The sequence below is a fragment of the Myotis lucifugus genome, unplaced genomic scaffold (genome assembly GCF_000147115.1).
Source record: "Myotis lucifugus unplaced genomic scaffold, Myoluc2.0 scaffold_382, whole genome shotgun sequence".
In the NCBI taxonomy this organism is placed as follows: domain Eukaryota; kingdom Metazoa; phylum Chordata; class Mammalia; order Chiroptera; family Vespertilionidae; genus Myotis; species Myotis lucifugus.
The window spans coordinates 728,079-754,151 of NW_005871430.1; the positions used below are offsets into that span (position 1 = coordinate 728,079).

At 39.0% G+C, this 26,073-nt stretch overlaps 1 protein-coding gene across 4 annotated transcripts; it reads left to right on the forward strand.

Annotated features, from left to right (window-relative positions):
* Positions 1-1,819: 1,819 nt before the first annotated feature.
* CHEK1 (checkpoint kinase 1) lies at positions 1,820-15,955 on the forward strand. 4 transcript variants are annotated; one of them, XM_014467160.2, is made up of 13 exons: positions 1,820-2,010; positions 2,626-2,710; positions 3,696-3,919; positions 5,116-5,180; positions 5,269-5,338; positions 7,118-7,306; positions 7,981-8,085; positions 9,905-10,000; positions 10,688-10,796; positions 10,983-11,160; positions 11,418-11,549; positions 13,831-13,932; positions 15,229-15,955. In XM_014467160.2, exons 2-13 carry the CDS (start codon positions 2,646-2,648, stop codon positions 15,322-15,324), a joined length of 1,431 nt encoding a protein of 476 aa, XP_014322646.1. In that variant the 5' UTR covers positions 1,820-2,010; positions 2,626-2,645; the 3' UTR covers positions 15,325-15,955. The 4 variants fall into 4 exon arrangements, with proteins under 4 accessions (XP_014322646.1, XP_014322647.1, XP_014322645.1 ...); XM_014467161.2 differs by lacking the exon at positions 1,820-2,010 and adding an exon at positions 2,299-2,505; XM_014467159.2 differs by lacking the exon at positions 1,820-2,010 and having other exon boundaries at positions 2,299-2,710.
* The last annotated feature ends 10,118 nt before the right edge of the window (positions 15,956-26,073 follow it).

The following is a 26,073-nucleotide window of genomic DNA, read 5'->3' on the forward strand; positions in this document are numbered from 1 at the left end:
TCCAAGGATACAAGGCAGGCTGCCATATTTCTAAGTGGGGAAAGAAGGCTTTTGAGCAAGCATGTCAGACGTGCAGCCGGTAAACTTCTTTGCATAAACTGACACTCAATGCCTTTGTTTTCAGTAAGATACCCAAGCCTTTAACTGCCTGATGCTCTCCAGCTCAGATACCATGTCCTGTACCAGCTTTGGGACAAAGTGAGAGGACCCAAGGGTCTATTTGCTTCTTACCTCGTCTTTCAACCTACCCTCTATAGCCCCACCTTCACCTACATTTCAGTTACCTGGTGTCACTAACTCAACTTGAGCCCTTTGGAAGTTCTGTGATGTAAATCAAGTTGCTTTTCTGCTTTCCATTGTTGGCTCTAGGATTCATCTTTATCTAAAGACTTTCCACCTCCAAAATCTCGTTTTTCATACTCTTGTGCCTTTTAAAGATTTACTATTTTAGTAACGGAACTATTTCTAAATTTCTTCTGAAATTTACTATTTCAGAAGGGAACAGAGGCTATTGTGTGCAGTCATTCTCCCACAGGGCTGTCTTTAACTGTATTCTACCTGAAACGGGGATGCCCCCCCTCCCTTTTTTTTTTCAGGCTAATTCCATTCACACACACAGAAACTGTCCTCCTCTTCCTTCCTTCATAGTCTTTGCAGCACACAGTGCACAAATTAGAGAAGATGTAGTAAAAGATGTGAAAGCTTTATTACAGGAAGCCTAACCGGTGAAGTCATGGTTAAAAACGTCTCCAATAGGCATTTTGAAACGCTCTGGTGTTGTTTTAAAGCAGATGTGTGCATTTTTAAAAGTGAAATTTATTGGACCGGCTGGTGTGGCTCAGTGGCTGAGGGTCGACCTGTGCACCGGGAGGTCCACCAGTTCAAGGCCCAGTCCGGAGGGCATATGCCAGGGGAGCTGGCTTGGTCCCCTGGTCCCCAGCAGGGAGTGTGCAGGAGGCAGCTGACCCATGTTTCTCATGGATGTTTCTATCTTTCTCTACAATCGATAAGAACCTATTTTTTAAAATATTAAAATACGGGTTTAAAAATGTATTGGGGTGACATTGGTTAACTGTGCATTTTTGTGTAACATTTTATACTTATTTTACTCCATTACCAGTAACACAATCGAGCTACTATCAATGTATGTGGCCGTTTTAAGAACTGGAGAAATTAATGGAGATGACATTGCCTGTGCCTTGAGTTCCCGGTCACGTATTGCCAAGGGGGAATACCTACTTGAGTGTTCCGTATGATTTTATCCTAAAGCAGGCCCATTTCCCCCGAATTTACTTCCCTCCTTAAACTGGTTACTTACAATGTGCTTTGTACCATGAGGCAGAACAGCGTGTTTGCGCTACCTACCTGCCTGCGTCTCCCACGCTCCCAATGAGAAGGCGGGTGGGACTAAGCGACCCAGAGGCTCTTCCTGCAAACGGCGGGGCCCAGGTGCTGCCGTGGAGCCCATTCAGGCCGCACAGGGTCATCCTCTCCCTCCAACCGCAGGAGGTCTCGTCCGAGGCCGCCTCTGCCAGGGACCGAGGGGCGGGCCTGAGGCCCCCGCAGCTTCCTTCGTCCTTCCCGGCCCCGTTCTCGGGGGTCTGCGCCTCACTTCCAAGTGACCGGACCGGACAGGTCGCGGGGCAGATACCCGGAGGCGCAGAGCCGGCGTCGTGGCGCCCACGGGTGGAAACCCAGCCTCGCGCCCGTCCGTCTCCCGGGTCTCCGGCGCCGCCCGGGACTCACGCGTTTGGGCGCAGAGAGCTTCCGCCGAGGTGCGTTCGGCACCAGCACCTCCGAACCTCACAATAGCCGGGGCGCAGCTGACACCTGTGGGGCTGCCGCGCCGGCCTCCCGGAGCCGCCCAGCTGCCAAACTTCGCCAACCGGAAAGCGCGCCTCCGTGCTTTACGGCAAGGGCGCGCGCGTTTGCGACAGTGTGACGCGCTCCAGTTTTGGCGGGAAAAGCGCTGCATTTGGATTTCTGCGGTGGCGGGCAGAGGACGGCCTGGTGAGAAGGGCGGCGGGTGGGGTAGGCAGGGAGTCTGCAGAGGAGTTTCGGGGTCCGCACGAGCTAGGAGAGCACGGCGAGGGGTTCGGAGAGACTCCCGCGGAGGGGCGGCCCCGGAGGGCGGAGGAGGGTGGCACGGGGCGCCGGAGGCAGAGGGACTGCAGAGACCTCCCGGCTGCTAGTCTGCGTGCCTCCCGGCCCTGCCTTCCGCCCCTCGGGGCAGTTTGGCCCCGCCCCGGGCTCCACCCGGCCCCGGGGGACACTGTGGGGTGGGGAGGAGGGGCCGCGGTGATCGTGATTATCTTTCCCCCTCCCCTAGTCCCCTCTTACCCCTTCTCTACATCCACCGCGAGGCAGTGTCCCCCGACTCCATCACAACTGCTACAGTTCCTCCGCGGACGGGGGGCCGACCCTGCGCATTCGCTGGGCGTGGGGATGGGGATTTACAGGACCGGACGCCAGGATTTGGGAGACTGGCCTGTGGTTTAGACGGGGGTAGGGTATGGGTGATGGGGTGTCAGGGGAAAGAAGAGCTGTTATTTATATGGAGGACCCTTGGCCGACGCAGAGCTCACCGACCTCATCCCCCTCTCTTCTGGGTCCCGCCCCTTGCAGCCGCGGTGCGCAGCGGAGCCATGGCCGTGCCCTTCGTGGAAGACTGGGACTTGGTGCAGACCCTGGGGGAAGGTGCCTATGGAGAGTGAGTCCGCGTCCTCCCCCCTGCTTTCCCGCTTGCTCTGCCCCCCTCTGTCTCGTTTGAGTCCCTGTGCGTCGTTTTGGAGTTATTTTAACACAGCGGGGCCTTAGGAAACGGACCTCCGCCTGTGAAATCCCAGACTTCTGGGGAACGGAAGTTGTGCGATCTTTTGCAAGCACTTTGTTTTCTTTGACCTTGACTTTGTCCAGCGCCGACGTCCGTTTCTCCTGCCACCGCTTCCTTCTTGAGCTCTAGGCATCGTGTTTCAAATGAACAAATGAACGGACTCTGGAGCCAGGCCGCCTGGTGTCAGATCATCATCCTGTCACATACCGATCATTGTTTTGTTCTTAGGCGAGCTGCTGCTTCTTAAGCCTCATCGCAGCGTCTGTATATATTGGTGTTAGAGAAGGAGGAAGGGAGTGAGAGAGAGGAAGAGAGATCCATGTGAGAGGGAAACCTCTGTGCCCCAACCAGGGGCTGACCCTGCACCCTTTTGGTGTAGGGAGCGATGCTCCCGCCAACTGAGCCACCCGGCCGGGGCCGCGAGCTTCTTGATACTGTTGCTGCCTCTGTTTTCTTAGCTGTAAGATGGAAATCATGGTACTGACCCCATCGGTGCTGAGAACAGTTACCGCGGGATTGATAAATGTTAGGTGATGTTATTAGAATTAAATGAATAGAGCATGTGTATATGGAATGTGGCCTAGAGTGGTTATCCCAGTTGAGTTCATTTTCTCAAGCATTTATTGAATGACTTTTGGTTCAATAGCATAATGACTTCTTTGGTGCATTGTCTGTTGTACCTCATATTTCAGAAAGGAGGAGTATCTTTTGAGAACATGGCAGAAACCATCCCCACGGTTTCTCCTTGGTGGATACATTTATAAAAGTGCAATAATTCTGGATGGGTCGTGTTTAATCTTTTTTGAAGTTTTAAAACAAACAGAATTCAGGCGTCTGGAATGTTACAACCTTTCTTTTTTAGGGTTCAGCTTGCTGTGAATAGAAGAACTGAAGAAGCAGTTGCAGTGAAGATAGTAGACATGAAGCGTGCCATAGACTGTCCAGACAATATTAAGAAAGAGATCTGTATCAATAAAATGTTAAATCATGAGAATGTAGTGAAATTCTATGGTCACAGGAGAGAAGGCAATATCCAATATCTATTTCTGGAGTATTGCAGTGGAGGAGAACTTTTTGATCGAATCGGTATGGAAAGGATTTAAGATAATTATTCTCCTAAATAAGTTTCTAAATTTCTTTCTTGAACTTGGGTCTGCTATGTGGTCATTGTCCATTAGGAGTTGGTTATGCAACAGAGAAATTGGAATAAATTGTTTTGTTTTTGCAACTTATATTAACACATGAAAGCATAAAAGTCATCAAAACTTTTTTCCCAAGTTGCATAAGTGATTTGGTTGGTATTGTTGCTTTGTACGTTTTAAGAATGATAAAGTGTAGTCTCATTGTATATATTTAGAGATCCAGAATGATAGCATGTTACTATGTTTCCTCTTCTTTTTAAAAAAAAACATATTTTATTGATTTTTTTACAGAGAGGAAGGGAGAGGGATAGAGAGTTAGAAACATTGATGAGAGAGAAACATCGATCAGCTGCCTCCTGCACACTCCCTACTGGGGATGTGCCCGCAACCGAGGTACATGCCCTTGACTGGAATCAGACCTGGGACCCTTGAGTCCGCAGGCTGACGCTCTATCCACTGAGCCAAACCAGTTAGGGCACTATGTTTCTTCTTTATGTGTTCAAGTGAAATAATGTAGAATTTTCTAGGATTGCTTTTATAGAACACAGAGAAGTACATAAAATATATTCTGTGGTTCTAAGTTTATTATTTAAAGCTATGGTATTAACAGTTAAAATTGATTATTAGAATCACAAGTATTTATCTTAGGAGAGAGTTGAGTGTAAAAGAAATCATGAGTTAATAAGGGAGATCAAGATATAAAAAAGATGACTGACAATAGAATACATCTTAAAACTGTTCCTAAAGAAACATCACAGGCATTCATGACTTTGTTGTGTGTGAGAGGTTATCTGAAGTTTAAATCTGTTGTTAAATATTTAGTGAAATTAGCTTAGTTTTGCCCAAGCTTCCACTTTGGCAATTACACTTGAGGAGTGGAAAAATCTTGGCATGACATTTTGATGAAATTAGGGGAGAATTTGAAAGACCAAATAAATAATGGTTAATATAAGATAAGCGGGGACTTTCAAGGTTGTTATTATATGTGTTAGTGGAATCCAGAGTCTTTTTGATTGTTAGCATAGGATTCTGTTTGCTAAAGTACAATCACAAATGTTTAACCTTAGCATTAAGAGGTTATGTGGTTGATTCCTGATTACATTTACCTGGTAAACTAACTTTCATCATGAATTCTTATAGAGCCAGACATAGGCATGCCTGAACAAGATGCTCAGAGGTTCTTCCATCAACTCATGGCTGGGGTGGTAGGTACAGTTGACTCTAACTCTACTTAAAATTAGTGTGAGTGACGTAAGTTACCAAACTCTAATATTCTTCCCTCTGCTTTCTTAGACTTATCTGCATGATATTGGAATAACTCACAGGGATATTAAGCCAGAAAATCTCCTATTGGATGAAAGGGGTAAGTTTAGCATTTTGTGATTGCTACCTAAATTGTTTTTATTTTATTTTATTTTTTAAATATATTTTATTGATTTTTTTACAGAGAGGAAGGGAGAGGGATAGAGAGTTAGAAATATCGATGAGAGAGAAACATCGATCAGCTGCCTCCTGCACACCCCCTACTGGGGATGTGCCTGCAACCAAGGTACATGCTCTTGACTGGAATCAAACCTGGGACCCTTCAGTCCACAGGCCGATGCTCTATCCACTGAGCCAAACTGGTTAGGGAACCTAAATTATTTTAATACCAGTCATACAAGGCTGTTTGACGGCTTTTGCATTATTGAAATTTCAGGGAATAGCAAAGCAAAATCCAAGGATATACAGAGGTCATCCATTAGTATTTTCAGTGATTACTACTTACAAGTAACTTGGGACTCAATGTCATTGGTTTATTAAGATTGTCATATATAGATATTAACAGGTAATTACACTAGCTACCTTCCAACTCAAATACAGGTAAACATCATCAATGGCTTACATGCTACATTGTAGATGGAATTGATTTTTAAAGAATTATTCCCCTATTTTGGGACAGTTATTTTTGTAGCTTTTAAAACAAATAAAACAGTGATGACTGGTCTATAAATTTGTGCACAAACCCAATATAAAAATTGGGTCGTATAATGAATATTTTTTATGACACTTGCCTTTTTTTTTTACTTATACCCAATTCTGTGTCAGTACATATAGCTATACCTTTATTTAAAAACAATTACTTATATAGTTTTGTTGTGTATGTGTATTATAAGATTTAGTCATTTCTTTATTGATGGACATTTAAGTTATTTACAAATAAAATGAATATCCTTAAGTTTGTGTGTTTGAGGGAGTATTTCTGTGGACATAGTCCTAGAAATAGAAATTACTAGTTCAAAGAGTGTGTGAATATTTCAGATTTTAACATCTTTTGCCAGATTGTCCCCTATAAAGGTTGAAAATAGGGAATCTTCCCTAATTCCTAAGACTAGATTTGATTCCTTTGCTATAAGATTTTGTAATGTCCTATATTTTCATAACCCTTGCAACAGTTGTCTGTTGTTAGCCTTCTCCAGTAATTTATCTAACTACATTGGCTAGCACAGTGTCATTTTGTTACAGTAGGCATTCACCAAGTATAAGTTAAATTGAGTTTTACCTGCAGTTTATGTGTGTGGAAGATGAGAAGTTAGAGCAGAAATTTGCTTTTCTGGTTTGTTTTTTTTAGAGTTCCTCCCCCTTTTCTAAGCGTAGCCACTTTGACAAGAAGTTCTGGTGGTTTGTGGATCTTTAGTTTTGGTGTGTCTTTACATGGAAATTTTCTACCAGCCGACAGGCTTTGCCTGCTGCTGGGAAAGTTGTACCTAATACATTATTGATGTCTCCTCCTGCCTGCTGCACAACCCAGTAAAGGGCCAGGCTCTGCTTTTAAGCCTAAGTCTCCAGTACCCTTTCCAGAAGGGCAGCCCCTTCTGACTTCAGTATCTTTCTTTAACCTGTTTGTGTATCGATATTTCTCTTTTTTAAAAAAATATATTTCTCTTGAATGAGCAGAAGCGATGAGTTCTTCCACTGATTTTTGCTGGCTGATGATGTCTTTTATTTCTTCTTTTTAAAAATTTCTTTGTTGCCTCGTTTGAAGGCAGAGAAGTTCTACAAACCTTGGGTGACACCAGTGATTGTCCAATAAAGCTTTATTTAAGTATATCTACTTACAAAACGTTTTCATCCAGTGCCATCTCTTTTTCCTTTGGTTTAGATAACCTCAAAATCTCTGACTTCGGCCTGGCAACAGTGTTTCGGCATAATAACCGTGAGCGTTTATTGAACAAGATGTGTGGTACTTTACCTTATGTTGCTCCAGAACTTCTAAAGAGAAAAGAATTTCATGCAGAACCAGTTGATGTTTGGTCCTGTGGAATAGTACTTACTGCAATGTTGGCTGGGGGTAAGAGCTATTTAATCATGATAAAACTCGTCTCCCGTGGAAAGACAGATTTGTTATTCCAAAATTAATGAAATAAACCAAGGGCATCCATATTTATATGACAGGATTTTAATAGTAAATTATTTATAATTAAGTTGGAACTTTTAATCACAAAGGTTTTTATTTATTTATTTTTTAAATATATTTTATTGATTTTTTACAGAGAGGAAGGGAGAGAGATAGAGAGTTAGAAACATCAATGAGAGAGAAACATCAATCAGCCGCCTCCTGCACATCTCCTACTGGGGATGTGCCCGCAACCCAGGTACATGCCCTTGACCGGAATCGAACCTGGGACCTTTCAGTCCGCAGGCCGACGCTCTATCCACTGAGCCAAACCGGTTTCGGCTAATCACAAAGGTTTTTAAAAATGAGGTATGTATAGGCTATTAAACGAAATGCAACAGTAGCTCTCGCTTTTAAGATTTATGTGAATACTTTTGGAAAGAGTAGAACAGGAAGTGGTTTGGCTCATCTATCTGTGAGTGCTTCTGACATTTTTGTGAGCTGGTATTCTTAGTTTGAAAACGATAGTGAGTTAACTAGGAGGAAATGGATTTGTATTGTTAATTATTTTCCCTGGAATCTTTACTGCATAATGACATGAACGCTCAGGAAACTTGTTTCTTTTTTAGAATTGCCATGGGACCAGCCCAGTGACAGTTGTCAGGAGTATTCTGATTGGAAAGAAAAAAAAACATACCTCAACCCTTGGAAAAAAATCGATTCTGCTCCTCTAGGTAACTGATTGAAAGTACTGATTTCTTGGATAATGAAGTGTAGTGCCGTTTGATTATTTTTTCTTACATTTTCTTTTTAACTTTTAAGTTATCATATAAGTAATCTTTAATCCTTGTAAATAAATATAAAAATGATAAAAATTTTAAAAAATTTATTTCAGAGAGAGAGAGATAGAGAGAAACATCAATGATGAGGGAGAATCATTGATCGACTGCCTCCTGCAAGCCCTACACTGGGGATCGAGTTGCACCCTGGGCATGGTTCCCTGACCTCCTGGTTCATAGGTCAACACTCAACCACTGAGCCACGCTGGCCAGGCAATAAAAAATTTTTAAAAACCAGTCCTATAATCCTTGAGAAATAGCTTATTTTAATATTTTGATATATGCTTCTGTACTTTGTTGCAAAATATATGTATTTATGTGTGTTTTTACAAAAAATGAGATTACACTACGTACACACAATATTTTGTTACCTTTTTTTGTGTGAGTTAATGCTTTGTGAACTTTTCCTATGATTACAATTATAGGCCTACGTCATTGTTTATAAAGACTCTGAAGGTGTTCTACTATATGGACATTCCTTATTATACTCATCCGGTTCACTTTTTTAGAGATCTAGATTTTTTTCTAATTTCTTCCTATTATGAAAGAGAGATAGTGATCATCCATATAACTAAATCTTTGCACATACCTTTAACTTATTTCATTAAAATAAAACCCCAGAAGTGGAATTACAGGGTGAAGGACATTTGTAGTTTTTAATTATTCTAGTTTACTTTGCCAAGTTGTTTTTCAGAAAGTTCATATATTTCATCACAATGTCATTAATTTACCTTAAAAAATATTTACTTTAATAGGCCTATAAAAATATATTCAGTGTTTTTTGTTTTTTAAATTTAGTACCAATGACATTGTATATCTTCAATGTATTTATTAGTTTTTTAAACGTATTAATGTCATCAGATCTTTGTATTTATTTTTTATTGAATTTATTGGAGTGACATTGGTTAATAAAATTATATAGGTGTTAGGTATACAATTCTGTAATACATCATCTGTATATTGTATTGTGTGTTCACCATCCCAAGTTAAGTCTCCTTCCATCACCATTTACTTACCCTCTCCTACCTTACAATCTTTGCATTTATTACAAATACTTTTCACAATTTGTCATGTGCTTTTATTTTATTTATGCTATTTTGACATGCAATAAGTTGTGTATTTTTACTTATTTAAATCTATTATCTTGTCCTTTGTGGTCCCTGGCGATATTGTCATGTTTGGAAAGGTCTTTTCTATTCTCATGTTAGAAAAAAAATTCCCCATTACCTGTTTTTTTTTTTTATTTAAACCTTTTGTCCATTAGAAAATTATTTTTGTGGTTGGAGATATATGAATTCGTTATCAAGGTAATTAGGATGCTGGAAAGTAAATTTTTAAAATAAAACTGTGTGAATGAGTACTTAACATGACATTGGAACAAGTTTGGTATTGAAAATGGATAAGTTGTATCTTTTTTGTTAATGTTGTCAGCTGGGGAGGAACATTTCTACCTGGTTGTTATGCTACTATCTGCAAATAATTGAAAATCAGACCTGGATAGACTATTCTAAGATATAGACAGTAGCAAAGAACAACTGCATGAAATTAAAGCAATAATTTAGTAGCTTTAATAATTTATTCTTTCTATTCCCCAGAAATGATATTTGGACATAAGGAGAACAAGAGAGAGATGTGTTCCATACCACAAGCTATATAGGCTTTCCTAATCTGCATGACTCTTTTGTAAATGTTTGTCTTAATGTTTTGTTTTCAGCTCTGCTGCATAAAATCCTAGTTGAGAATCCATCAGTAAGGATTACCATCCCAGACATCAAAAAAGATAGATGGTACAACAAACTACTCAAGAAAGGTAGTATCCTTAAAATACAACTATTTTTATTCTGTGAAATTAGGAATTTGACAAGAGTGCAGACGTTTTGAAATAATCATTGTGGAGAAAGGGAGAGGAAACTGTCGAGAGAAAACACAGGACTGTAGTTGAGGATCCAGCTGAGGATAGTAACCGTGAATTGATAGTGGCATCATCTTCTGTTTAATGAGTGTTCTTGTTACAGCTTCTCCAGTGGAGCAAGGAATGTTGGATAGAGCAGATTCATAATGTTCATTGCCATAATCATAAATTGTGTTTTTTTATTTTTTTAAAGTTTTCATTCTTTAGCTAGGTTTCTCTGCCCTCATAGAACATTTTTCTATTACCATAAAGGGTACCAATAAAATTATGGCCTTGTACTCCACACGTGGAACACACTTACTGATCAGTATTTGTATAATTTGACAAGTGAAGCCCAGTCGGTTCAAAACGACCACATTTCTCATAAAATCGTGTAGAAGGAGCCACTATTTGTTGGATAAGTATTTTGGTGTTAAATGAATTCAGATGTAGTTTCACTTCTTCAGATTGCCAGTTATATTAATTTAAAAGTATCGGCATAGAAGACTTTGAAAGCATTTGTTTTTATTTTATTTATTTTATTTTATTTTATTTTACTTATTTTATTTATTATTTTATTTTATTTTATTTTATTTTATTTTATAGGAGCAAAGAGGCCCCGAGTCACTTCGGGTGGTGTATCAGAGTCTCCTGGTGGATTCTCTAAACACATTCAGTCCAATTTGGATATCTCTCTAGTAAACAGTGCTTCCAGGTAAGATTAATTAATCAACACCAAGTGCCTGTTGAAGGTGATATCCCCCATGTAAAGTAATATTTATATGTATTTTATGTTAATAGTGATTATCACTGTTATTGGTGTGAGAGTTATAATGTGATACTAAAAAGCCTGAGAAATTTTATTTAAAGTTATATATTTCCCCATATCTTAATGTCTTAGTGAAGAAAATGTGAAGTACTCCAGTTCCCAGCCAGAACCACGGACAGGTCTTTCCTTGTGGGACACCAGCCCGTTATACATTGATAAACTGGTACAAGGGATCAGTTTCTCCCAGCCCACATGTCCGGATCACATGCTTCTGAATAGTCAGTTACTTGGCACCCCGGGATCCTCACAGGTAAGAGAATTTAGTTTGTAAGGTGAATAATGGAAGCCATGTGTTTTTTATTGTCTTAAAGTCTCTTTTTTAAATGTATAAATCTTAAAGTATTAACACTTTATATCGATTTTTTTCTGACAAGGAAGAAATAATTAGAAGAGACCTTTATGTATAAGAACCTTAAATCACAGAAAAAAGAATCTTAAGACTAAATAGCTGTATGTCTCCTTTTGGTGATAACAGATTTATTCTGCTTTTCTTTATTTGGCATGTAGAACCCCTGGCAGCGCTTGGTCAAAAGAATGACACGATTTTTTACCAAATTGGATGCAGACAAATCTTACCAATGCCTAAAAGAGACTTGTGAGAAATTGGGCTATCAATGGAAGAAGAGTTGTATGAATCAGGTATATTTCATTCATTTTTCATTATATCTTTTCCTGAAGACAAATTTAAATATTTGACTAAAAAACTATCATCATTATATTTTTAAAATACAGAGTAGTTAGTCTGAAAAAGAAACAATGGAAATTGAAGGAATTTAAGTAAAATGTTCTTTAACTTAAATATTTTTTAAAGACTTCTCTAAGTTATTGAAAACATTGAGACTCAAGTAATTATTTTCTCAAAATCGATCCATACTTAAATTGTAAAAGTAACAATCGACTTCCTTCTATGAAAGATGAATACATTAACAATCCCATACTTTCTCCGTGTCCTCTGCTCCCATCTACCAGTTTTTGTTTATATCATTACTAGAGGCCCGGTGCATAGGATTTGTGCACTGGTAGGGGGCATGGCCCACTGTGGGAGCACCGCTCATCCCGGTCAGCCGAGTGGCTATGGACCTGCCCTCTGAGTGTCTGCTCTCTATGGACCCGCCCTCTGAGTGTCTGTTCTCTGGTCCAGCATCTTCCCTGGAGCCAGAGCACTCGCCTCTCCAGGGGACCCATTCGGGGCCAGGCCCAGGGACAATAGCACTGAGAGGCAACGGAGTAGGCCTCAGTCCCATGGCGGCCATGAACCCACCTCCCAGCCTCCAGGGTCAGGTCTGCGAGCCCAGCAGCAGCGCTGTGTGGCTTGCGGGCATTCGGAAGAGGTGGCAGGGAGCGAGGAGGAGGAGGAGGAGGAGGAGCCTGGGGTGAGGAGGCAACGATCACAGCCTGGGTTCCTGCCCATTGGCTCCAGGTTCACAGCAGGAGCTGCTGCTCATCCTGGTCAGCGGAGCGATGCTCCCACTGTGGTAGCACACTGACCACCAGGTGTAGCTCCTGCGTTGAGTGTCGGCCCCCTGGTGGTCATTGCGCATCATAGCGACTGGTCGACCAGTCGTTCTGCCGTTCGGTTGCTGGGCTTTTATTATATAGGATAGCATATTTGGAACATTGACATTCTATTATCTTTAGGCTTTTCAAAACTCTTAGTATTGTGAAAAACCAATAGGGGAATATTTCCTAGTGTTAAAGGAGACTAAAGGGGCCTGATAAATAATGCAATCACTAGGTCATGGATTTAAAGGAAAAAAGCTATAGCAGATGTTATTGGATCAATTGGGGAAATTTGAATATGGGTTTTATATTAGGTAATGTTTTTGTATCAGTGTCAGATTTCTTGGGTATGATCATAAAATTGTAATTTGTCAGAGAATGTCTTGGGTTGTAGGAGAAATATGGTGAAGTTTATGCTGTTTATAACTTAGTTTAAAAAGGAACAACCAACCACATAAAAAAACCCTACACCACATACTTATTTAGGTCGGTAAGGCCAATGAAGGGTATGGCTTTATTATACGGTTCCTTCAGTTTTTCTGCCGATATGTGAGCTTTAAAAATTAGAAGTTAGGAGAAAATGCCACTGTGCAGAAATCTGAAGCCAGCCTGATTACTTGTATAAGTAATTCACTCTTTTTTTTTAAAGGTAGGTTTCTTGAGATAGAATTCACATAACAGGAAGATCATTGCTTTAACTATTTTAAAGTGATTTTCAGCATATTCACAAGATTGTACAACTTGCATCATCATTTAATTCCAGAACATTTTCTCATCCCCAAAATAAGTTGTATTTCTTTATTAGCAGTCACTTATTACTCTTTCTTTCTTCATTCCCTGCCAACCACTAATTTACTCTCCATCTATGGACTACCTATTCTGGACATTTCATATAAATGGAATCATATGATATATGGCCCTATGTGTTTGCTTTTACTTAGTATAATGTTCTCAAGGTTAATCCATGCTGTAGTATTTAGCAGTACATATAGTATATTCCTTTTTATGCGTTGATAATATTTCATTGTATGGGTAGACTACACTTTGTGTATACATTTATCTGTTGATGGACATTTGGGATGTTTGTACTTTTAGGCTATTTTGAATAATGTTGTGATCATTCTTATACAAGCTTTTGTGTGAACATATGTGTTTGCAAGGGCTGTCATAACAAAATATCACAGACTGGGTGTTTTAAACAACAGTTATAGAGGTCTTCTTATTGAATTTCTTTTTGGGCAATTCTGGTACTTCCAAACTCATATTTTAACTGGGACTTTTCTTTTTTTTTTTATGCATAGTCTCGCTGGATATGGAATTCCAGCTCAACAGTTTTTCTTTCAGCACTTCGAATATGTCATCCCACTGCCTTTGGCTTCCCACCCACACATCTGGCTTAACCTTATTTTTATTGCCTTAGGTTACTGTATCAACAACTGACAGAAGAAACAATAAGCTGATTTTCAAAGTGAATTTGGTAGAAATGGATGAGAAGATCTTGGTTGACTTCCGGCTTTCTAAGGTATATAGAACAGCACATATCTTTTTTAAAAACTTTGTTTTGCTTAAAGAGTATTTTTACATATTCATTGTAGAAATTTAAAGAAATACAAAAAAAGTTCAAAAAAAATACAAAAAAGTTGAAAGAAGGAACTCAGAATCAAGTTTAATCTTATCATCTAGAGAGAACACACATTTCTATTGTTGTTAATCCTCACCTGAGTATATTTTCCATTGATTTTTTTTTTAGAGAGAGTGAAAGGGAGAGGGGAGACAGAGAGAAAGAGAAACATCGATGTGAGAGACACATTGATTGGTTGCCTCCCACACGTGCCCTGACTGGGGCTGGGGATCGAGCCTGAAACCAAAGTACATGCCCTTGACTGAAATTGAACCCGAGACCCTTCAGTCTGCAGGCTGACGTTCTATCCACTGAGCCAAACCAGCTAGGTCCAGATTTATTTTGATATATTTCATTATAGTAGTCTACTGCTACTAATAGTATATACTATGGAGAGTTTATGTGGAGATTATTTTAAGATGTTATATTTATTTATACATGGCATTTATAAATATATTGAATTCCTATATATTCTATAAAAATTGTGATTTGTCAGAAATGTTTGCACATTGTAATTAATGAACCATTATCTGTTAATAATTCTATGCGTAATATCCAGATACATAGAGTTTTACTCACATTTATGATTATTTCTTTAGAAATTATTAGAGCCGAGGTTATATATAGTTTTAAAGCCTTTGGTATATATAAAACAAAAATAGCATCTTCTCTATTTCCTGAGAGATTGTATGAGCTCTAAAGGAGGTTAGAGGAGAAGGTCACATTCTTTATATTGGAGATTTGCTGCATTACTGTTGTCCAGATGCTTGGTATGGAATTATATTATTAAGATCCTAGTGTGATAATGTTTGTTTGGTGTTTTTTTTTTTTTTTAATAACTGAATCACTGGCTTTGTTGCCACAGTATTTTGAGAAGGCTTCCGTAGCTTATTTTTAGTTTACAAATTTCCAATACCTATGGAAAACAATGACTTAGGGCCCGAGATATCAGTGCTTAAAACAGACAGGCTGTCATTGTATTTGCTCTGAGTCCAGTGTTGTGAGAACAGTGATGGGCCCTAAAATCAAGTCAGAATTATTTATTTTAGCCATTTCTTCTCCCAAGATAATTGGTCTTTCTCAGAGGACCTAAGGGGAATGGTAGCTGGACGCATCTGTAGATGTTTTTCTCTGCATACCACCACAGAGGTTTTGATTTTTTTTTTGACATTATTTTTTATATTATTCCTAACATAGGGTGATGGATTGGAATTCAAGAGACACTTCCTGAAGATTAAAGGCAAGCTGAGTGATGTTGTGAGCAGCCAGAAGGTTTGGCTTCCTGCCACCTGATAGAGCCACCGGCTTTGGGATTCCTGGTGAATATAGTGCTGCTATGTTGACATTATTCTTCCTAGAGAAGATTATCCTAATCTGCAAACAATAGTCCCTGAAGAGTTGTCTTCCTCCTAGTCAACCATTTTCCAATTATTTTGTATTTTCTGCATAAAAATGATACTTATATTTTAATTGTAAATAAGACTTTGGGGAAGGGATAGATAACATTCATTAGATACTTTTTCATCTGTGTTTAGTGTCTGAATTTGAGACCCACCTGGTGAAAACCAAGCTTTGGGGATATATGAGTTTACCAGCTTTTATACCAATATAATGAAAGATGATATGCTTGTCTCATTTTTACCAACACATTTGGTTTTACCTAAAAAGTACATATTGCTTCCACCTTGATTTAAGTAAGTGGATGAATTAATGAAAAAAGGAAATCCTTGTGGCTTTTGAACAGTAGATTTATCAGTCTGTGAAGTGAAGTTATCTTCAAAAAATATATCCCCAAGATTGGTACTCATTTTCAGAAGGGCCTGGCCAGGTGTCTAAACCCATTATTGAATTATAATTATTCATTGGAATTACACGTTGGTATGTTTTTCCCATTATAGTTAATAAAATATAAATATAAAATGCTGATTGGTCTTTCAAGTAGAAGTTGAGCATAAACTCTAGTGCATAACTACCTTTAAAATTACTGTTGCACATTTTAAATATTTTTCTATATTCTCTACTTTCACAGCCATATTTTAATTCTTTATTACAGAAATAAATTCTGTTTTGAAAATAAATAACTAACTCTGTGAACTTACTGGTGACTAAGCTTCCAGGTGGTTAGAGATAAAAAAGGAGTCAGAAATAAGGAAGCTATAATAGAAACAGATCTGATTCCTCATTCTTTTATCTATGAGATTTACTAAGACTTTATTCTAATACACTTTATATTAACTTGAATGTATTAGGTTCAGACCCTGTATTCCTATTTCTTGGTAATTTATAAAATCACTCATCTTAGTCTGAAGTCAAGGACATATGAAATTTTATTGTCCAAGTTTATCATATATTAGTGTATACCCATAGGAGGAAAAAATTTGAACCGATAGATGGCTCCTAGGAATTGAGCCAGTAAATTCTTAAATATGAAGAAATTTTGTTCTTGAAGATTGCTATCCATCCATCCATCAGTAACTCAAAAACAAATCATTTCTGGCTTTGACCTCCCCTGAGTTCTAGACTTTTGTAGCTACAGCCTACCTACCATTTCCTCTAGTCTAATAGTCAAGACCCAAAATAACTATTTTATTGTTTTTATTAATTTTAGAGAGGAAAGGAAGAAAGAGATAGAAACATCAATGATGAGACAGAATCACTGATCTGTTGCCTCCTGTCCCCCCCGCCCCCCACTGGGGATTGAGCCCCCAACCCGGGCATGTGCCCTGTCGGTAATTGAATCATGACCTCCTGGTTTATGGGTTGATGCTCAACCTACCACTGAGCCATGCCAGCCAGGTAAGGAAGTTTGTAATTTTAATGTAGTCCAATTAAGATCTTCCCTTGGCTAACATTTTTTTTGTTTCTTATTTAAGGATTCATTCCCTACTATAAGTTTATGAGAAATTTCTTCCATATTTTAAAAGATTTATTTATAGTTTTGGATTACACAGATCTACAATCTACCTGAAAATGTTTTTTGTGTATAATGTAAGATAGAGGTCAAGTTTCTTTTTTTTTTTTTTAATATACTTTATTGATTTTTTTACAGAGAGGAAGGGAGAGGGATAGAGAGTTAGAAACAGTGATGAGAGAGAAACATCAATCAGCTGCCTCCTACACACTCCCTACTGGGGATGTGCCACAACCAAGGTACATGCCCTTGACTGGAATTGAACCTGGGACCCTTCGTCTGCAGGCCAATGCTCTATCCACTGAGCCAAACTGGTTAGGGCTCAAGTTTCATTTTTTCCCCCATAATTGGCTATTCGTTTAGTACTGGTTATTGAAAAGATTATTATAGCTAGTAAAATTGAAGCAATTATAAAACAACTCTCAATAAACAAAAGTCCTGGGCTGGATGGCTTAACAGGTGAATTTTATCAAACATTCAGAGATGAATTAACACCTATCCTTACAAAATTAGAGGGAAGACTCCCAAACTCATTTTAAGAGGCCAAATAATTCCAAAATCAAATAAAGACACTACAAAGAATGAAAATTATAGGCCAATATCCCTGATGAACATAGAGGCTAAAATTCTCAACAACATATTAGCAAACCATATCTAATAATACATTAAAAAGATCATATACCACCCTATCCGGTTTGGCTCAATGGATATAGTATTGGCCTGCAGAGTGAAGGGTCCCGGGTTCGATTCCAGTCAAGGGCAGATGCCCGGGTTGCAGGCTCGATCCGCAGTAGGGAGTGTGCAGGAGGCAGCCAAATCAATGATTCTCATCATTGATGTTTCAATCTCTCTCCCTTCCTCTAAAATCAATAAAAAAATATATATTTTTTAAAAAAGATCATACACCATGATCAAGTGGGCTTTATTCCAGGGATGCAAGGTTGGTACAATGTCTACAAATCAATAAATTTGATACACCACATTAAAAAGATGGTTAAAAACCACATGATTATATTAATAGATGCAGAAAAGGCATTTGATAAAATCCACCACCCATTTATGATAAAAACTCAGCAAAATGGGAATAGGGGAACATACCTCAATGTAATAAAGGCTCTATATGACAAACCCACAATCAACATCATACTCAGTGAGCAAAAACTACAAGCATTTCCCTTAAGCTTGTCAGGAACAAGACAGGGACAAAGTCCTAGCCACAGCAATCAGATAAGAAGAAGATATAAAAGGCATTCAAATTGAAAAGGAAGACATAAAACTTATTATTTGCAGATAACATGATACTGTATATAGAGGATCCTAAATATTCCACCAAAAAACCTACTAGAACTGATAAATAATTCAGTAAAGTAGCAGGATAAATATCCAGAAATCAGTTACATTTTTATATACCAATAATGAACTACCAGAAAGGGAAACTCAGAAAATAGTCCTATTCACAATTGCTTAAAAAAAAAAAAATAAGTAGGACTAAATATAACCAAGGATGTAGAAGACCTATACTCAGGAATTATAAGACATTAGCCGAAACCGGTTTGGCTCAGTGGATAGAGCATCGGCCTGTGGACTAAAAGGTCCCAGGTTCGATTCCGGTCAAGGGCATGTACCTGGGTTGCGGGCACATCCCCAGTAGGAGATGTGCAGGAGGCGGCTGATCGATGTTTCTCTCTCATCGATGTTTCTAACTCTCTATCTCTCTCCCTTCCTCTCTGTAAAAAATCAATAAAATATATATAAAAAAAAAAAAAAAAAAAAGACATTGAAGAAAGAAATTGAAGAATATACAAATAAGTGGAAGTATATACCATGTTCATGGATAGGCAGAATTAGCATCATTAAAATGTCCATACTACCCAAAGCAATCTGTATATTCAATGCAATTCCTATTAAGATACCAATGGAATATTTTACAGAACTAAAACTATTCTAAAAATGTATATGGAATCACAAAAGACCCAAATAGCCACAGCAATCCTGAGAAAGAACAAAGTTGGAGAAATCACACTATGTGATATCCAACTATATTATAATAAGACCATAGTAATCAAAATAGCCTGGTGCTGGCATAAAAACAGACATATAGATCAATGGACCAGTATGGAGAGCCTAAAAATAAACTGATGCCTTTATAGTCAATATTTGACAATGGAGGCAAAAACATCTGCAGTGGTTTTCAACCTTCTGGCCCTTTAAATACAGTTCCTAATGTTGTGACCCAACCATAAAATTATTTTCGTTGCTACTTCATAACTGTAATGTTGCTACTGTTATGAATCATAATGTAAATATCTGATATGCAGGATGGTCTTAGGCGACCCCTGTGAAAGGGTCGTTCGACCGCCAAAGGGGTCGCGACCCACAGGTTGAGAACCGCTGAGTGGGATAAAGATAGCCTATTCAATAAACGGTGTTGGGGAAATTGGATAGATACATGCAAAAAAAATGAAACTAGACCACCTTCTTACACCATACACAAGAATAAAAATATGGATTAAAGACTTAAATGTAAGACTTGAAACAATACAAATCCTAGAAGAAAACAGGCAGTAAAATCTCAGACATTTCTCATAGCAATAATTTTTCTGAAATATCACCTCAGGCAAGGGAAACAACAAAGAAAAATAAGCAAATGCGACTAAAGCAAACTAAAACGTTTCTTCACAGCAAAGGAAACCAACAAAATGAAAAGACAACCAGTGATACAGCTGATAAGAGATTAATATCCAAAATTTATAAAGAACTTACAAAACTCAACACCAAAAAACCAAACAATCCTATTAAAAAACGGGCAAAAGACCTGAATAGTCACTTCTCCAAAGAGGACATACACATGGCCAATAGACATGTGAAAATGTGCTCAATATCACTAATCATCAGAGAAATGCAAATTAAAGCCACAATGAGATATTACCTGTCAGAATGGCTATTATCAATAAATCAAGTATTGGTGTGGATGTGGAGAAAAGGGAATCCTTGTGCGCTGTTGATGGGAATGCAGATTGGTGCAGCTACTGTGGAAAGCAGTATGAAGTTACCTCAAAAATTAAAAATGGAACTACCTTATAAACCAGCGATTCCACTTGTGGGAATATATCCAAAGAAACCCAAAACACAAATTTGAAAGAATATATGCACCCCTATGTTCATTGCAGCATTATTTACTATAGCTAAGATCTGGAAACAGCCCAAGTGCCCATCAGTAGATGACTGGATAAAAAAGCAGTGGTACATTTATACAATAGAATACGACTTGGCCATAAAAAAGGAGGAAATCTTACCCTTTGGGATAGCAGGGATGGACCTTGAGTGAAATGCTAAGTGAAATAAGCCAGTCAGAGAAAGACAAGTACCATATGACTTCACTCATTTGTGGAATCTAAGGAACAAAATAAAGTAGTAAACAAAATAGAAACAGACTCATAGAGAACAGACTGACAGTTGTCAGAGGGGAGGGGAGTTGCAGGGCTTGGCGAAAAATGTGACAGGATTAAGCAATTAAAAAATATACTCATAGACACAGACAACAGTATGGTAATTACCAGAGGGAAAGGTATGGGATCGGGCAGGCGAGGTATAGGTGGAATAAATGGAAGGAGACTTGATGTGGTGTGGTGAACACAATATAATAAACAGATGATGTAGTATAGAAATTGTACACTTGAAACCTATATAATTTTATTAACCAGTGTCATCCTAATAAACTCAATAAAAAGGGGGGAAAAGGGAAAAGATTATCCTTTTCTTACCACTCTTCATTGATATACATTCAGTGTTTACATTTTCTTATTTTTTATAGTATGTTTTTTAAAAAACTATATTTTTATTGATTTCAGAGAGGAAGGGAGAGGGAGATACAGAAACATCAATGATGAGAGAGACTCATTGATGGGCTTGCCTCCTGCACATCCCCTACTGGGGATCTAACCACAACCTGGGCATGTGCCCTTGACCCGAATCGAACTTGGGACTCTTTAGTCCACAGGCTGATGCTTTATCCACTGAGCCAAATCGGCTAGGGCTGTATGTTTTGAATCAGAATCCAAATAAAGCCTACACTAGCACTTGACTGATGTCTTTTAAGTTACTTTTGGTCTATAAATTCCCCCTTCATCCTCCCTCTCTCTGATTTTTCCCCCTTGCAATTAAAAAAAAAGTTTTTTACTGATTTTATAGAGAGAGGAAGGATAGAGAGATAGAAACATCTTGAGAGAGAAACATCAATAAGCTGTCCCCTGCACGCCCTCTACTGGGGATCAAGCCCACAACCCAGGCATGTGCCCTGACCGAGAATTGAACTGGTGACCTCTTGGTCAAGGCTCAGCTATTGAGCCACACAGGCCAGGCCCCCTTGCAATTTTTATTGGTAAAATAATCCAGCTGGTTTACCCTATAATTTTCTTTTGTCTGAATTTGTTGATTTTATTACTATGGTACAGTTTCATGTTTCCTCTATCCTTTGTGTTTTCTGTAAATATATACATTCATGATACTAGTCCTGTGTCAATTATATGTGCTTCATATAAGCATTTAAAATCATAAATTTTCCTCTAAGTACCACTTTATGCCACACATTTTCATGTGTTGTATTTTTGTTATCTGTGTCAAATGGTTTTCTAATTTCTTTATGACTTATTTTTTGACCCAGGGGCTATTTAGAATTATGTTTCTGAATTCAAAATTAGGACTTGCTTTTAATTAAAAACTTTTATTGAGATAATTTATATACCATAAAATTCACCCTTTAAAATGTACCCTTCAGTGGTTTTTAGTATGTTCACAAAGTTGTGCAACCACCACCACCACTGTCTAATTCCAGAACATTGACATCACTTCAGAAGAACCCTTTTACCCATTAGTAGTCATCACTTTTTCCTCCCTCAGCCCCTGAGAAACACTGATTTCTGTCTGAATTGATTTGCTTATTCTGAACACTTAATAGAAACAGAATTATATAATTTTGTGCCTGGCTTCTTTTACTTAATGTTTTCAAGGTTCATCCACGTTGTATCAGTACTCCATTCCTGTTTATGGCTGAATAACATTTCATTGTATTTTATTGTTCAGTCAATGGACATCATAGTCTTAAATGTAAAATAAAAGACCATTAAACTTTCAGAAATAACACAGGAGAAAATCTTCAAGATCTAGGCCTAGACAAAGCATTATTATACTCTGTCTAAGAGACACAAAAGTATCATCCATAAGAGGAAAAACAAACTTCATTGAAATGAAAAAAACACACACACATTTGCTGTTTTTAGACCTATTAAGAGGATAAAAAGGCAAGCTACAGACTGGGAAAATATGTTTGCAAACCATGTTGTAGCATGTTTCAGATCAGATTTTGTTCCTTTTAAGGCTGCATAATCATTTCGTTTTTGTTTACCATATTTTATTCATCCATTGATCCTTTGATGGACATTTGGATTGCTTCTACCTGTTGGCTATTGTGAATAATGCCGCTACGAATGTGGGTGTGCAAATACCTATTTGAGTCTCTGCTTTCAATTCTTTTGGTTATATCCCTAGAAGTGGAATTGCTGGATCATATGGTAGTTGTATTTGTAATTTTTTGAGGAACCATCCCGCTGTTTGCCACAGAGACGGCATCACTTTACATTCTCACCACCTAACCAGAATCTCCTACCCAGGCACCTGCTCATCTGTAGGCCCCTACAGCTTTCACAAGAGCTGCTTACTGCTTCTCGTGGGCTTTTCAGCCTAAGATCGGAGCTGTTCTGCTTTTCCCTACCTGAGCTCTGAAGTTGATTAAAACAGGGTGGTCCTCAGGCAGCCCCCACACAGATTAGCACGTTGCAAACAGGGTCTGCTCCATTGGGTTGGGGGCAGTGTATTGGCAGTTGGACCACTGCCATCTTCTCTAGAAAAGGGGGTGGGGCAAGGATGAGTAAAAACACCATGAAACTTCCTACCATGTTTAGGCTTTTTCTTGATTGGGTGTTCATTTGTTTGCTGTAGACCTTTGACTGTTTTCTAGCATTCCTACTAAATTATTTTCTCCGATCTCTAATTAAAAAAATATTTCCACAGGGAAAAGAGAGCCTGGAGTTACCTAGTCCATCATCTTGATGATGTTGCTCCTCATTGCTGGGCTTTTGGTTGGAATTCTACTAAATTCTATCAACTTTGGGAGAATTGTCAGCTTTCCTGTGGTAAGTCTTCCAATTCATGAACACAACACATCTCTCCATTTCTTAAAATACCTTTGAGTTCTTTCATCAGCATGTGTAGTTTTCAGTTTTTGTTTTTTTTAAATATATTTTATTGATTTTCCACAGAGAAGAAGGGAGAGGGACAGAGAGCCAGAAACATTGATGAGATAGATCAGCTGCCTCCCGCACGCCCCCCAGTGGGGACGTGCCCGCAACCAAGGCACATGCCCCCGACCGGAATCGAACCCGGGACCCCCGAGTCTGCAGGCCGATGCTCCATCCACTGAGCCAAACCGGTTCGGCGTAGTTTTCAGTTTATACAGCCTATGCATATTCATTAGATTTATATCTACATTAGAGGCCCAGTGCACGAATTCGTGCACAGGTAAGGTCTGGCTGGCCCAGCTCCAGATCAGGGGCGGATCAGGGCCGGGCCTGTCAGGAGGAGGTGACGGGAGGTTGTCCGGCCAGCCCACACCAATTGGGCTCAGCAGGGCTGGGCCGGCTGGGGGGAGGAGCCACGGGCGATTGGCTGGTGGGCCCCGCCCCTGGTTGGGGTGGGAGGGATTGGGGGCAGGGCTGGCCGTTGGGAGGAGCTGTGGGCAGTGGGCCGGCTGGCCCCACCCCCAAATGGGGTGGGGGGGCCGATCAGGGGTTAGTAGCTGGGGGAAGAGTGGTGGGAGGTTGGCCAGCCAGCCCCACCCCCGATTGGTGGGGGGGGGGCGATCAGGTGTGGAGCTGGCTGGGGGGAGGGGCCTCAGGCCAATCGGGGTGGTGGGGGCCCATTGGGGGTGGGGCAGGCCGGGGGGAGGGGCTGCAGGAGGTTGGCCGACCGGCCCCACCCCCATATTGGCCGGTTCGCTGGCTGCAGTGGGCATCATAGTGGTCGTTCTGGTGTTCCAATCACTGGCTTTTTAAATATATATAGATAGTTCTCTTGTTGTAAGCCATTGGGAATGATAGTGTATTTTAGTTTGGGTGTTTAAGTGTTCATTGCTAGCATATAGAAGTACAATTGATTTTTGTACATTAATACTGTGTTCTCTGACCTTGCTGGACTAACTAATTACGAGTGTTTTTCTGGATTTCTTCAGATTTCCTACATGGAGCATCATGTCATCTGCTAATAGGGACAGTTTCATTTCTTCCTTTCTGAACTTTATGCCTCTTACTTCCTTTTCTTTCCTTACTGCACTGACTGGAACTTATGTTGATTAAGATTGTTCCCAGGCTTAGAGAGAAATCATCCTGTTTTTTATCTTTACGGATAATGTTATCGGTAGCGTGTGTTTTTAAGTTGAGGAAACTCTCGTCTGTTTCAGTTTTTCTGAGAGTTTAACGTGAATGATTGTTGAATTTTTGTAAATGTGTTTTTCTGTATGAGTTGATTTGATAAACTTATTTTTCTCCTTTAGCCTGCTATTATGGATTACATTGAGTTTCAAATATTGAACCAGCTTTGCACCCACAAATAAACCTCATGGTGTACAATTCTTTCTACATCATACTTAATTCCATTTGATAATATTTATTCAGGATTTTTTTGTCTGTATTCACGAGAGATATTGGTCTATAGGTTTTCTTTCTTTCTGTTTTTGTGTGTGTACTATGTTTGTCTGGTTTTGGTATCAGGGTAACATTAGTTTCTTAAAATGAGTTGCTAAGTGTTCTCTCCCCCTGTGTTTTCTGGAAGAGATTGTGTAGAATTGGTGTTAATTTTTCTTTAAATATTTGGTAGAATTATCAAGTGAAAACATCACAGCCTGGAGATTGCTTCTGGGGGAATTTCTAGATTATAAATTCAATATTTTTAATAATTATAAAACTATTTAAATTACTCATCACATAATGAGCAAGTTGTGGTAATTTGTGTTTTTCAAAGAATTGGTTTCTTTATCTAAGTTGTCAAATTTGTGTGTGTAGAGTTGTTTATAGTATTCCCTTAGTAACTTTTTGAAGTCTTCAGGGTCTCTTTGTATTTTTTTTTTTGTCAGTTTTGCTAGAGGTTTACTTGATCTTTTCAAGTAACCAGCTCTTTCTTTTATTGATTTTTCTCTATTTTTCTGTTTTCAGTATTATTGATTTCTGCTTTTACCTTCATTACTTCCTTCTGCTTACATTGGGTTTATTTTGCTTTTCATTTTCAAGGTTCTTGAAGATGGGAACTTAATTGATTTGAGCCTTTTTTTTCCTTTTCTGAAGTGTTTAGAAATTTATTTATTGCTATAAATTTCCCCCTCAGCACTGTATTAGCTGTGTTCCACAAATGTTGTATTTTCCTTTTCAAAAGTAAGCTTATTTTTGATAAACTTATTTTTGATATATTTTTTATTTCCTTTGATGCTTCCTCTTTGACCTGTGAATTTAGAAATATGTTCCTTAATTTCCAAGTCATCTATATGATTTCAATTCTCTTATTGTTTAAGTGTGTTCTGTGGCCCACTATATGGTCTGTTTTCTTGTATTTTCCATGGGCACTCGAGAAGAATGTATAAACTGTAGTGGGGTAGGGTGTATAAATGTTGATTAGATCCTTTTGGTTTATGGTATTTTGAGTTCTATATCTTGGCTAGTTTTCTGTCCAGGTGTGTGTATTTGTTGCTTATTGCTGCTGTGACAAATTACCATGCATGGGCTTAAAACAACATAAACTTATTATCTTCCACTTCTGTAAGTCACAAGTGTGTGACACATGACTCTGTGGGTTGAGATGAAAGTGTTAGCCAGCCTGTGGTCCTCCGTGGAGGCATTTCCTTGCCTCTTCCAGTTTCTGTGGGCTGCCTACACTCCTTGGGTCATAGTCCCCTTTCTGTAACTTCACAGCAGAAACAGAGAATAGAACACTGATACCAGGCGAGAGGGGCTATGATAGCATTCCCACTTGCCCCTCGATGGCTGAGACAATCCAGTAACATCGTGTATGAGGAAAAGATTTAAGCA

Bases quoted from the DNA above. Each gene is read 5' to 3' on its own strand.
- CHEK1 (XM_014467159.2), top strand. From the start codon at position 2,520: ATGGGGTGTCAGGGGAAAGAAGAGCTGTTATTTATATGGAGGACCCTT. The intron at 11,550-13,830 runs GTATATTTCATT...TTATTGCCTTAG, and splicing joins AGAAGAGTTGTATGAATCAG to GTTACTGTATCAACAACTGA. The intron at 13,933-15,228 runs GTATATAGAACA...TTCCTAACATAG, and splicing joins TTGACTTCCGGCTTTCTAAG to GGTGATGGATTGGAATTCAA.